Source organism: Sycon ciliatum, chromosome 2 (genome assembly GCF_964019385.1).
Source record: "Sycon ciliatum chromosome 2, ocSycCili1.1, whole genome shotgun sequence".
Taxonomy (NCBI): Eukaryota; Metazoa; Porifera; class Calcarea; order Leucosolenida; family Sycettidae; genus Sycon; species Sycon ciliatum.
In genome coordinates, this window is record NC_088644.1 from 15794877 (window position 1) to 15809150 (window position 14274).

The 14274-nt window shown below is 46.8% G+C and overlaps 1 protein-coding gene and 1 long non-coding RNA gene across 3 annotated transcripts; both read left to right on the top strand.

The window, feature by feature from the left end:
- Positions 1-263: 263 nt before the first annotated feature.
- On the top strand, positions 264-5134 carry LOC135808914 (uncharacterized). Of its 2 annotated transcripts, XM_065322160.1 has the most exons (3): positions 264-2099; positions 3618-3735; positions 4887-5134. In XM_065322160.1, exons 1-3 carry the CDS (start codon positions 420-422, stop codon positions 4901-4903), a joined length of 1815 nt encoding a protein of 604 aa, XP_065178232.1. In that variant the 5' UTR covers positions 264-419; the 3' UTR covers positions 4904-5134. The 2 variants fall into 2 exon arrangements, with proteins under 2 accessions (XP_065178232.1, XP_065178231.1); XM_065322159.1 differs by lacking the exon at positions 4887-5134 and having other exon boundaries at positions 3618-4732.
- A 2844-nt stretch (positions 5135-7978) lies between these two features.
- LOC135810753 (uncharacterized) lies at positions 7979-9186 on the top strand. Its single transcript, XR_010552365.1, has 2 exons — positions 7979-8217; positions 8368-9186. It is a non-coding gene; the product is annotated as an uncharacterized LOC135810753 (long non-coding RNA).
- The last annotated feature ends 5088 nt before the right edge of the window (positions 9187-14274 follow it).

The window sequence follows — 14274 nt, forward strand, 5'->3', positions numbered from 1 at the left end:
GGCATTTGGGCTGCATGCTCGGGCAAGATTCAGCCATCATGACCTCCTAGATCCTGAGCGTGCTTGGTTACATACATCTTCTCGTGAATCTGACGCCGCGCCGGCGCTCACTGATGAGGCTCAGCCTCAAAGCTTGATGAAATTGTCTTGACAACGACGTTTGAATTCGAAAAAGAGACGGAAAAGCTGTTGACTTCTCGAGCACATGGTTGGCCACAAAAGCACAATTGTTGTTGTTGTTGGGCAACGTAGGGGGACTTTCAGTTCTTGCTCTGCTTCTTTCTTCACTTAGGAAGACGTTGATTTGCCTTTTTGATTCTCTTTCTCTTGTCACTAGCAGTCAGTGTGCTGTTGAGTGATTCCTTCTTGGCTGTGCCTATTTCCAACCTCCCTCCATCACAAACAGGAAGCGCAGGGCAATGGCGAATATACTTGTCTCCTCGTACAAGCAGTTGGGTTCCGACTACCAATGGACCTCAATCAAGAAGAATCCTGGCAGTGATCCGGCAAACCGAGTTGCCCCAATTCGTCCGAAGGCATTCTCATCGCCTCACATCGTCGGGTCCGAGTCGGCATTTACTGGATGTACCCAGGATGCGAGTACACATCGAGGTCAAGCGTGTAGAAAGCCGAAGAAGCCGAAAAATGATGTTGCGCGGCGAGGTGAGTTGATGTTATCAGCCCTGAATGAACAACCGCTGGCTCAGAAGCTTTCTACCCTGACACACCCTCCCCTCAGGCCAAATCTTCCGGCCTTTTCCTTTGCTTCGGCTTTCCAATCCGCCGTGTCAGCGACAGTCACATCCAACGAGTGCGTGGAACGCGAAGAGGCATCTCTGAGCACCAGTTCCCTCGACAAGACGGGCAATGAAGTCGATCTAAATGTGATGCTTGGATCTTTTTCCTCAGCAGCTTCGGAACCCAGAACCCTGAGCAACAGCTCTCCGGAACTCGTTGACGAGAGTTCTCTTCTTATCAAACAGATCAAACAGGAGCCTTTTGACTACGAACTTCTAGATGTTGGTGAAGTTCATCCAGCCGTCCTGCCCATTCCTGAACTTGTCGAGAGTCAACTGCAGCCGCAGCAATCACCACCACACCAGCAGCAGCAGCAGCAGCAGCAGCAGCAACTGCAGCATTGCGAGGAGGTCGAATCCATTATATCCCGTTGCCCTGAAACAAGCTTAGGTCAGTGGCTCACTGGGGATGAATATGGTGACAGTAGCCCTCACCATGGCAACAACAGTAATAAACATGGTGGAAACCCAAGGTACCGATGGCGAGCAGCCAAATCACCAACGCAGAAGAAGGTCGCCCACGCCAATCGTGAACGCGCGCGTGTTCGCGAGCGGCGAAAGCTGCTGACTGAGCTGTCTACACTGGTGCCAGAGCTGAAGCGCATCAGTGAAAGCTCAATTCCCGGCGAGAGAAAACACGGTCTGTCGACTGTTGAAGTTCTCCGTGCCACGTGTAGCTATATCCAGCAGATGCACAGAGCTGATAGACCGGTGTCGCAAAAGGTTGTTCTAGACATCTCAAGGAAGCAAAAGATGGTAGATCTGAGCAGAGGCATTACGAAGTGCACAAAGCAGCAAGCACTTGCTAGTCCAGCAGACTCTGCCCAGGCGAGTCCACAAGCTGGCACTACTGGCATTGTTGATGACACCACCGCAGACAGCAGTTCCTTGAGCAGTGCACTGCTGGACGAGAGCAGCTCGGACATGCTCGGTCTACTAACTGCACAGGCTTCACCCGAAGAGGACATTGACTCACCACTACACGTCACAATGCATCGTGTGGATATGCTGGACGGCGACAGCAATGCCAGTGCTGCAGAGGACTGGCTGAATGAGTTCCGTGAATGGACCCGTGACATCTCCACTGCCGAGATGCCCGCCGACCTCATAGACCACGGGCAGTGCGACTTTGAGCCCCTGTTTTGCGACGAAGTGCCTTGCCCCGGACCGGCAATCAGCGTTCCATTTGTGGGTGGACAGCTAACGCCGGACATGCCTGTGGTTGCTGACCAGTGCAGCATTATTGGAGATACCCAGTCCAGACTGGGCTCTGCTAGCCCTACTACCAGCGATCTGCTACCGGTAAGTTTTTGTACACACTCTGACTCCTGTCTTTCTTACCCAGACCTCGACGTAGTTACGGGCGCCCTCAAGGCAAGTTGTGGTGGAAACATTACTACTCTTTTGCCAATTTGTGGAAATATTGATGTCATATGCCAGATCTCTGGCAATTCCCCACCGAACCATACGTGATTCAAAGTCACCGACGAGAGAGCTTGGAAGCTCAGGGCCCCACGCTATGCTTTTTTTGCCTTGATAACCTAGACAAAAAAGCATAAAGATGTTATAAATTCTTATCAATTTCTCCTTTTTTTTAAAAGACATAACCTGGGATTCGAATCCGCACTATCGCCCTGCATGCATCCCCCGATACAGTTCGCACACATACTAATTCTTACAAGTTGCTTCACGTTATGATCTTGCATTTGAAAGCCCTATTTGAATATGCATTGTGGCCAGCCGTCTTTGATGGTACGGTATGGGACAGGTACGGGACAGGTACGGTCGAGGGTAATACGACACCGTCTACCGCCTTGATGACCTAGGCAAAAAAAGGATAAGGATGTTATACATTTTTCAATTTTTCAATTTTTTCAGGCATAACCTGGGATTCGAACCCGCACTATCGCCCTACATGCAATCCCCCATAGTCCATACACTTCGCATTCATCCTCATTCTTCCAAGTTGCTTCACGTTATGATCTTGCGTTTGAAAGCCCTATTTGAATATTGCGGCCAGCTGTATATAATTATGTGGCCAGCTGTGTTTGATGGTACGGGACGGATACGGGATAGCGCCAGGCGTGACACAAACACACAAACCAATACCAAATTAAAGCTGTGTGGACCCTGGCTAGCGCCAGACGTTACTGAAGTAACGTCTTCTGCATAGCTACGGGAATAATTCCTAGTTATGGGCGGTTCTTCTTTCCTCCTTTCCCCATCTTCGAGAGAGGATGGATTTTCTCCCGAGGAGTTATGTTGCCCATTTGACCTCCACAAGGTATGAACACCCTTTTGGCGTTGCGCTGCGTGCGGGTCACTACTGCACACATGTGTTTATATGCATTACCCTTTTTCTTCTTGAGCGCTTCTTTCTGAGCTCTCGCTCCCAATAACACCAAGAAACAGCTACTCTGAATACTGTAAAACACGTCATTTTCGGTACAACTTTATCTTCGGTGATTTCGGTAGAGAAACTACAATTAAGATTACACCTCGAAGGTACTAGAATATGCACTGTGTGTGGTGTGAATGCTGTTCACCTGAAACCTGGCAAGTCCTTGGCACCAACGCTTTAATTAAATCAACTTAAAATTCTATGAGAGAGAGAGAGAGAGAGAGAGAGAGAGAGAGAGAGAGATAGAGAGAGAGAGAGAGAGAGAGAGAGAGAGAGAGAGAGAGAGAGAGAGAGAGAGAGAGAGAGAGAGAGCATCGGAAGAGCCCATCATCAGGTCACCACCTGACAGCACTTGAAGTTTCCTGGTATAACTGTTATGCGCTGTTCTTGACTCCTGACTGCTTGTGATATCTGTGCAGGCATGCTCCAAGCCACCACTGGGATTCAGCTTTGATCAGACCAGCTGGTGTGGGATAAGCCAAGGTGATGATGTTCCCCAGCTGATGCAGCTCGTCGATCTTGAAGAAGCAGTACACTGTAAGTGCCCAGAGGAATTCCACCCAGACCTAGATCTATGATAATAGACTGTTTTCATACAATAGGGTTGATGGCAATGATATGGTTGAGCCGATTTGTTCACCATACATAGGAGAGTATTTCTGACCACTCGGCTATGCAAGATTATTTAGCAGTAGGAGGGCACTCTTGTTTTTTAGACCCTGGAACTATGCACCTTCGTTATTGGCTTGACACCAGCATGTTTGCACATACACGCATACACACACACATACACACACACGCATACACACACACACACACATACGCAAGCGTGTGTGTGTGTGTGTATGCACCATAGGCTGTTTGATAATCTTTTAGCGAAATGCTGTCTTTTTTCTTCCCTTTTCCATGCCAAGCTATGGCCAGGCAAATTTTTGTTTCATCCACCCTTCTCGCCGTACACACAAAGTAGATGGTTTATCCGAGTATTATCTGTTGAGATTGGAAACCTTAGATTTTGACTCGTGCTGTGTTCAAACAAACCATCAGCTTTGCTTATGCACACCAAAGAGAGATTGCAAGAGAACATTCCTTTCTAACCATTTTAGAGGCTTCTCCAGGCCCCGTCTTTCTCTCCTGACAGTTGTTTTTTTGGTCAATCGTTAGTCCGCTAGCTTTCAATATGCCCATCCCTCTTTTCAGGTGATGAGTTAACATTTACACACAGCAAACTTTACTTCAGTTTTAGCCTGGCAAACGTTTCTTTATCTTCTTCATTTTTAACCATACATTATCTTATGTGTAACTGCTGTGAGTGTGTGTGTGTGTGTGTGTGTGTGTGTGTGTGTGTGTGTGTGTGTGTGTGTGTGTGTGTGTGTGTGTGTGTGTGTGTGTGTGTGTGGGCAGAGTGATCTATGAGTATGTGGTGTTTTCGAGTGCAATTTCAAATAACTTATTCCTGCAAATATTTGCAGTTTGAGACTACTGATATACAGCGACATGCATATCCAGCAAAGCTGGTTTTACTTTGAAATTATTGATTGTCTTCTCTGTGTGTGTGTGTGTGTGTGTGTGTGTGTGTGTGTGTGTGTGTGTGTGTGCGTGTGTGTGTGTGTGTGTGTGTGTGTGTGTGTGTTCACGCACTTGATTGTGCGGCTGTGCGTATATGTCTGTCTGGTGACTCTTGTCAGCTCTGCGGTTCAGGTGATTTGCAGGCTGATTGCTACACGCACACGGGGCTCTGTGCTCTCTCAGTGCGAGCTGAGAATCAGTGTGAGCCATGCTGCATGATATAACCTGTGTCCGGGTTGCATACCATGCGATGCATGGGATTATTCTTATCAGCCTTTGGTACTCTACAACTTGATCATTCTGTAGCCGCTAGTACCTAGGTAGCCAGGGCAACTGGCTACCACGTTAGTGGTGTATTGGCCACATACCATTCCGCACATTAGAAGGCCGGTGTAGGCCTATAATGTATACAATACAACCCAACAGTACGCTTGTCCGTGAAATATATAAACCGACATACAAACCGAGGTGAAGCCGAGGTTTGTATGATGGTTTATATTTCACGTACAAGCGTACTACAGTCCATTCACAAAAAGATGGGCCTTGGCTCTGGCGAGCTCCCGTATTTGGCGATTTTCAAGATGTTATTGTACACAGTGCAGTGCTGCGAAATTTGAAATTTGGAAAAGGGTCCAAAAAGGGCACCTGAACTGGGGTTCGAACTGCACAATGCACTGTTGCAGGCGGGGTCAAATGGCCTGGATTTTGATGGTTTTTCCCAATTCAGTGCGCTGGGGGCAAAACCTGGCCGAAATCCCATTCTTGCTACGGCTTGCTTTATGGAGAAATAGACTTTAGAAACAGAATTGGAAGAGGATTCCATAGGGGATTGCAGAAAAATTCTAAAAAAACTTTTCATTTGACCAAATTTATGGCCAAAAGCTAGAAGTCCATCCTTTTCTGAATGGACTGTAGTGGGGGATGTATTATACTGTCCCTGCGGGAATTTGCAGAAAAAACTCTCGAAAACTTGCGCAAGAAATTGCAGCAGAAAGCAACAAAAAATGCGACGAAAAGTGCGGAATGATGCAGAACTTGCCAGGAATTCGCGGAATTATTTTACAGAAAATTGCGGATTTGGGCCAAATCACGAAGTTTGTTGCATCGTATATCCACTTGGGAGTAGTACGTACGAGTCGTACTGTGCAAATAACCTACAGGATCATGGAAAGCACTGCGTGAAAAGTGCATAAAAAAGTGAGATACAGTATAGTGCAGAAAACAACAAAAAAGCGCTGGAAATCGCGGATTTTCCTGAAAATCGCGGGTTTGGGCGAAAATCGCGAAATTTGTTGCATCCGTGGAATCGCGATTTCCTGGAGGGACAGATTATACTTATGCTGACCTTCATACAAACTGACAGTCAACTTCTTCCTGTTTCTATGGTGGCGGTCTATATGGGGTTTGTATGGGGTTTGTATGAGGTTTATATGCTCAGTATAAGCCGCCAGCATGGTGGGCAAGTTGACTGGAAGTTTGTATGAAAGGTCAGCATAATGGATAATATAATAATTATAAGATACAATGAGTTTAAACAGAGAGGTTCCAGGCTGTCCATGAGAGTGCTCAATACGGAGAGGCAGAGTTGGTTCAAACAACAAGAGGACGGAAAAAGCGTTTTGTTTCATGCACTGAGTAAGGGGCCGTCCGTAAATATCGATGTTTTTTTAGAGACGATATTGGTGCTTCTCTCCCTTGACCCCCCTCCCTCCCCCCAGAAGACGAACATGTACATCTAGATCATGGAATCAATATTTTTGGATGCTCATGAAGTGCCCAGGATGTTGAGGGTCCGGTGTAGGCGTGAAAATCCCGCCGCACTCACGCAATAGCTGCATCGCCTGGGGGGAGCGAACCGGGTTGGCGCTGCAGTGCTCACAGCCATCGTGTACTGGTGTAGCCAAAGCGGCTACGCTCGGGCTTGAATTTTTTCAAATCCTTGTTCAGACAGTGAAGACTGCAAACTCTTGTGGAGTTCGTCCGTGTTTGTTCGCACTGCCTCTACGTCTTGAAAAAGGTCTCCTGCAGGCATCGTTCGGCCGATTTCCACAATCAATAGCTCATTCTTTTGCTCTTGAAATTCGCCATGGGCGTACAGCTTCCAATTTTTGATTTTGTTCTTGTGTCGCGAGTTTTAGCTCCGCGAACGGAAGCTGGTTTCACATTTCTTGTATAGCCATTTAGACGTCCGCGTGCAGGGATCGGCGAAACTTCAGATATTTACATCGATATTTTTCTGATGCTCGAAAAGACGCACATGGCTCAAACCCCCTCCCCCCCAGACGCACCAATATCCCCTAAGCGATCATCAGAAAACAGTCATTTTTCCGTCCTCTTATTGTTTGGATACAATGTCAATGAAAGTAAAAAAAAAACACTCCACTCTCCAAGCTGCTCGATCCGATAATCTGATGATGAGTTTGTGCCATTGACACTCGCTAGCTATACTGTGGCTGCATAGAGCACTGGAAAATAGAAGCAGCCTCGGAAAAGTGCAGCCAGTAATTTGCTATTATATTGGGAGACTGTGTACAAGACTTGCTTGCATGTTTACCTAACCGCCGACTAGGATTATCAAGGTGACTGAAGTGTACGGTTTGCCATGTACATCATTATCATTATAGTTATTATTAGAATGATTCTTGTCACACTAGTGACTCAGACTACTGGGAAGATACATTCATGTACAGCGGGTAATGCAGTGTCGTCTCCAGGGCTGGGGAAAGCAGGGGTCAACTATCGGTAATTTAAAATAAAAATTTTCACGGTTCGCGTGAGACTCGGCTGGAAGCCGGGTTTTCCGCATCCGTAGGAACGCCACCACCCTTCAAGGATCAAGGCGCAGATGCAGCTCCTAAAGCGGTGGGAGGTGAGTAGATCAGCTCACCAGCAAGTGGTCAAAGACCGAAAATCCCATTCACTGCATCCATGTTTTCCTCGTCTATCGGTATCGGTAAATGTACAGTCAAATTCAAAATCTTATTCGTGAAACTACAGGTACATGTACATGTACATGTACCTGTAGTTTCACGATTAATTACATTGAATACATGATTCGGAACTACATGTACATGTACGTGACAAGCTGGAAACAACAGGACATACATGTACATGTATTGCATTGCGAGTTACAACCAAGTCAGTGAGTGAAGTGACCATTCAAAATAATAGACCGATCCCCTTATTATACTGGGTTCGAGCACGGGGGCAACCTCACTCGCGATCGAGCTAGTTTTTGAACGTGACAGCATCTTTGACAGTGTGTTTCAGGTTTGTTTTGGAATGTCTTCTGCTTAGTTCAAGTAGTTTGCGATGGCTTCGAGCGGTGCTAAACCTCCTGCTGGTAGGAGCAGAGTCTCCGAGAGAGACATGGGCTGTGATGCCGCTGCAGGATTTTTTCAAGGCGCGGGAGGGAACGATCTCGGGCCACAAACAGGAGTTACTCCGGAGGTGAGTTTTTTTGTTGTTGAAATATTCGAATCGCGAATCGTGTTGTGAGATTTATTTTGTGCCTAGGCTACAGCAGACCATATTTCTTTCTCCTTGCGATCGGTGCTGAAGATAATAGTAACCTTTTTCTGGTCTTTTTTTCCTCTCCAGAGCCATCTTCTATGAAGGTAACCGTGGTGCTGCCAAGTCACCAAGTCGCGATCAGCAGCCCTGAAGTGGAAAAATCGATTTTCCAACGATCTGGTTGGACATCAGCCACTAAAGTACTTCTGATCTGCCTGTAGTGACAACAGCAGCCATCCTTGGACACCTTGCAAAGACAGGAAAAGCCACTGGTGGAAGCGACTGCTATGAGGTGACGATAGCAGTGCAGTGGTAATCGCTGTTTTGTCAAGTCGAAGGGCTAGCCAACCCAGAGGAAGCATAAAAAGAAACGATGAGCAGTGCGTGGTATTTGTTGAGCGTGAAGAGCTAGAGGAGGACAGTGCAAACACATGGACGGAGTGGATGGTGTTTGAAGAACAGTGTGCTGTGTGCCGGCTGGTGGTGATGGTGGTCTTTGTCAGCATGTATTCGTGCTGCTTCTTGTGCTGGAACACTTCTCGCCCAGGAAGGCAGATTGCGTGCTCCTTGGCCCTCAGTTGGCAATGGGGCATTTGTTCCAGGAACATTACCCCAGAGCCGATGATGAGTCGTACCTTTGAAAAGTCGAAGCTTGCTGTTAATCGCAAGCGTAGCGCAGTGGATTGCTCCCTCTTCGAAGCACGAGGGCCAAAGCTTGCCGCTGTCTGCAGCAAAGTGTGTGTGCGGTCCTTTCGAACCTATGAATATACCCCCCTGCATGTTCAGAGTGAACTATTTTCTAGTATATTTAACATCCTCAACCCGCCACCACCATGCGCTCTTGGCCGAACTAATGCACGAAGCATAAACACACCAGCACAGCAAGGACACTTCCGTTGACAGATATTGTTTACGCCTCTAGACCGCTGTTTCTTTTCTTCGAGCTCATCGTTAGAGGATAGTAGCAGGATACTAATGATGATATAATATAAGATGATCGACGGTTTATGGTCCGATATTGATGATTGAAGATCTAAGAAAGCAATGACAGTGATTGCGAAATGGATAACATTATCATGATTTTATGCCAGTCTGGTAATGCGTTGTACTAGTGGACAGTATTGAAATCATCACTGCGTTCGATGCAAATATTGGTATACCTTTGGTTTCAGTATTGGAAAAAAAGAGTAAGAGAATCTGGTTGATTTGGTTGTATCTGCGACTGGCTACCGGGTGTTGTGATCAGCAATGTTACCATGGGAGAAAATAAGAGCGCGAGGATCTGTTGGGTCTTGTGCCGGTGCGAGAACCCCAAGTGCAAAATATAACTGTTTCATCCACAATGCAGAATGTCTTGCGGTACATGGCATTGATGACTGAACATCTCGCCAGCTCGCCCAAATGGGGATCATGCCCAAACGGAGGAACAAGACATCTTTCCAGATCAGCTAGCTATAATATTATAGTATATACCGTGAAACGGATGATTAACTTGTGCCACGCATGACAGCTTCTGATCCATTCGGCCCAGGCTTAGACACATCGATGCCAATAGCAGCTGATCCTCCATTACATGCTCATTGGCGATTTACGGCCACCTCCAACTGTATCCGCCGTCCCTCAGCTTCCGTCTTCGCAGATCTGGCTCGGCGCAGTACATTTTCTCGGCTAGGCTCAAAGAAGTCCCACAGAGCCGTCCAAACACCTGAAGGCAAACCAGTCAGAAACTGGAGCGGCTCAGAGTCTTTCTTTATGTTATTGTACGTAAGCTGTTTTTCGGCTTTCTTCACCCCATCGTCCAACTGCTCCACGAGACTCTGTACACGAGCTCTACTTGCTGCCAACTCCTGATGCAGATGCTGCACTTCCATTACAGGACCAAACTGCACTAAGCCAGCTTCCTTTCCAACTCAAAATGCCGTTGCCTCTCAGCAAAATACTGGTTTGCGAGCATGGGGAGCTCGTGATGCAGACGCTGCACTTCCATGACCGAACTGCACTAGGCTCAGCAAATACTGTTTTGCGAGCATGGGGAGCAGAGCGTCCAGACTCCACTCTCTTGCGAAAAGCAAACCTGGTACCGTAGGACAGCTGTTTGGTTTCCTGGACTCATCCTGCCCTTGTAGAGCTGGGCAAAACGATTTCGACTTCGGGATCGAAATGATCGCTGCAACTCAAATATTCAGAGTGACCCTAAAACTACGTCCTTCCTCACGGGGAATAGCCTGGATCCGCTTGCTCCAGGCCGCTGCGGCTCCACACGAGGAAAGGAGTGAAATGACTTGTTTGCTTCGTCCTCCTGTTCTGACAGTGAGGAACGCAGCAATGATCCTGAAAAGGCATCCTGAAGTCGTAAAAAGGAAGACGTCTAAACAAAAACAAAACAGCTCAAATCAAAAGTCCTTGTGGCATTTTTTGTAGACAGGCTTGCACTGCGTGTAGATTTCGCGTGCTCTGCACTTCGCATGCGAGAAGTCACGCACAGCCGAGGTGAGGTTGGTCGCGTGTGTGCAGCAGGATCCCACGCGACTGCGGAGTTGCCCCCTTGCTCGAACCCAGACAATAATAAGGGGATCGGTCTATTGCAGGCTATTATTGAAGCTTGTGTTGTAGTGCTGTTCACTCCTATTTTATTAGTGGAACCAGTAACTGAGTATATTATGTTTCCGTGCATTGTCGGAGCTCTTGTCACGGTAGATCTCCCAGTTTTGTGGAATATGCACAATGGTTCTAGACATTTGGCGTCCTTGTGCAGTCATGCACGTAGCTACTGTACGTAGGTTGGTTCTCTTCATGTTATTGTGACATATTAGGTGTTGGTTGTCCCTGGTTTCTCTCCCCTCTCCTCTCACCAAAGCCATTCAGCTGAATAAACGTATAAACGGAACTTACATGTACATGTACTTAAGGTGGCAGGCTACCTTCAGAATTGGGAAAAATCGAATTTTTGATTTGAGGTTAACTGTGATACTTTTCTGATTGGGGTAGCCACAAAGCATTAGAATTTAAAATTTTGGGTCAATCGGTCCAGTGGCTCCGGAGTTATAGTGGATTGTAAGTGCGACAATTACAAAATTGAATATGAAATAAAAAAATTAATTGCAAAAACAATTAAAATTTTCACCAACGTCATTTTTGCGCTATTTTCATCAATTTCGATCGTAGCGCTCTAATTTTTTGACGCGAGCGGGCCTCCTCTGTGATCCGTTGCCGTGGCAATCATTTCCAAAATGGCTTCCCTTCATGACGTACGCGTGGTAGACAGTCAGCTGACATCAAAAAAAAATTGTCAGCGAAGTGTCAGCATGCAAAGCAAAATTTAATAATTGTTGTAGCTTTGTTTCATCAAGCCTTGTCAGTTTTGACATTGCTGGAGACGTAAGCCGTGGTGGATCATCTGCCATGGGTAACAAACGCAAGAGCAGGGTTCTCAGCAGGCCAAAGAAGTGCCTTCCCCCGCGGAAAAGGACTGTCTTGGCTCGTGAAGAGCCCACAACTGAAGATGGTGATTTGGACGTATTCGTCGCAGCATCTGAGGATGTTGCAAATCAATCTTCCGTGGCATCTGATTCTTGTACTGGTGATTTCAAGCGATGAGGTTATGTCCAGCGACGAGTCTGATGATGATGATGACAGTTCGGACGAGCACAACAGTGGTAGCAGAATCGTCCACTTGCCATCCCTGACACGTCTTCTTGGCTCATCATGTGTCTGTGCCAACTGCAAGACTGGGTCATTGCTCGTCCAGGAGTCGACTCGATATGGCCTAGCCCCAATTCTTGAGCTTACCTGCGATCATTGTGGGCATGTATTTGAGGGCCGCCTTGCTGAAAATATATACACCAATGCGATTTTATGATGTGAACAGACATTCAGCAATGGCCATGCGGATGATTGGCAAGGGAAGAGAAGCACTGAGGATGTTCTGTGCCATCATGGATATGCCTGAGCCCATGTACGGACGGTCGTTCCAGTCTCACTGTTCAGCATTGCATGATGCAGCAGGTGAAGTTGGGACAAATAGCATGCGGCACCATGCTGCAGAGTTACTGGCTATGCGGCAAGCGAGTGGATCTGACCATCCGTCACACGTGGCCGTAAGCACTGACGGCACATGGATGCGGCGTGGGTACTCTTCTGTGTTTGGTGTCCAAACAGTAATTGCGTACGACACACTCAAGGTGGTGGATGTGGAGGTGTTATCGAAGCATTGCAACCATTGCAGGGTTTGGGACAACAAACGCGACACGAAGACAGTCACGGCAGCGGAGTTTGCCACCTGGAAGGCTGCACATGCTGACAGCTGCGACATCAACACCAATGTCTCATCGCCAGCCATGAAGACTGCAGCAGTAGTGAAGATTTGGAATCGATCTGAGGCTCTCAATGGCCTTCGCTACACATCCTGCATTGGCGATAGTGATTCGAAGGGATTTCAAAAAGGGTTATGCAGACAAGGCCAAAGAGACGGAAGGCGTTACGTACTGTCCTGGTGGGTTTTGAGTGCTAAAAGTTGCCCTTTTTGGGGGGTACCGTGTGACCTTTGGTACACCATATCTCCAGTTTGGTATGTCCAAATCCAGTAAACTATATATGTATTCATATCTACGTCAAATTTGCAAGGTGCTCACGTCTCTACTTTTGAAGATTTTGTCACATCTACTGACGTATGGGCACAGAAAGATAATTGGACCAACGGCGCGTTCTTTACGTGATTTCTTTATGTGTGTGTCAGCCAGATTCTTTACATCTAGAAGCATAAATCTCTTCGTGAGCATCTAGTATTGAGCAAAAACACTCATTATGTAACATAAGTATCTGGCTATTGCTAAAATCCTTGCAGAAAACTTGTACCAAAAATTTGTTGACCGCATTTTTGCGATATTCTTGTTTGGTGTGTCCAGCATCCTGTTCTCCAAGTCGAAATGCATGTGTGGTGGTTGTTCAAGTGTTCTTTATTATCTGACCAGCATGTGTAGAAAATTTGGTGCAAAAATAATGAGGGATGCCAATGTTACAGACATTTGAATGCATGTATGTTATCGGCTGGCGCCGAAGGTAGCCTGCCACCTTAAGTTGATTTATGTACACGATATTTTGCAGATGTACGGGCAACCAGTAAGTCTTAAAAGAATATTTGCCTTTGACCGCAGAACTCCCACTGAGACACTGTACGCTTACACCAAGGTCTACACACTAGAGCAACGCTTAAATTTCAAGCAATACGTCTTTGTCTTTCGCTGTCTGCATGGCTTTAATATCTAGCCCACTTCTCAGCCTCCTATTCACTCCCCACTAGCCCTTTCCCAAAGGTGCTCGCCCTTTTTTCACCCTTTTTGGCCCTTTTTGGAAAAGCCCGTTTCCTTCACCCTTTGTTGTGTTTTTTGGTGAATATCGCCCTTTTTGAGCTTTTTTAGCTGAACAAGTGTTGAAATCTGTTTGCTCAGATCATGCATGCGATCACAGTCTCCGAGTGCTCGATCGATGGCCTGTTTTCACTGAAAAAAGAGCACTTTTTCAGCATATTTTGAGGGACGCGAAAAGCACTAAGGGCGAATTAAAAGAGCACCTTTGGGAAAGGGCTACTCCCCGCTGCACTGGCCCACATACTGCTGCCACAACCCGGGGCCAAGCTACAGCTGCTCTTGTCTTGCCTGCCTGCCACTCCCGGTATGGTTTCCATTCCATTGCTTATCTTGGTGCCGACAGGTGGAATGCGCTGCCTCCATCTTGTCGCCTGCCCGGGTCGCCTGCTTTGTTTTGCGCTCTCACAAAGTCTCATTTAGGGTTCCCAGTAAAAAGGCAACATTGCCTGTTGGGAAATCCCTAACAAAATAAGAAGAAAAAAAATTAATAATAATAATAACTTCAGCAGTCCAAAGCAAAGAACTGAACATAAGGTCATAAGCTCCCTTTCTTGATCTTGTGCTGTGCGACGCCTACAAGTACATGATTGTACATGTATATGTACAAGTGCTAAAAAACACTCCTACT

Excerpts from the sequence above, each read along its gene's own strand:
- LOC135808914 (XM_065322159.1), top strand. The coding sequence starts at position 420 with ATGGCGAATATACTTGTCTCCTCGTACAAGCAGTTGGGTTCCGACTAC. Across the intron at positions 2,100-3,617 it reads CTACCAGCGATCTGCTACCG|GCATGCTCCAAGCCACCACT; the intron begins GTAAGTTTTTGT and ends ATATCTGTGCAG.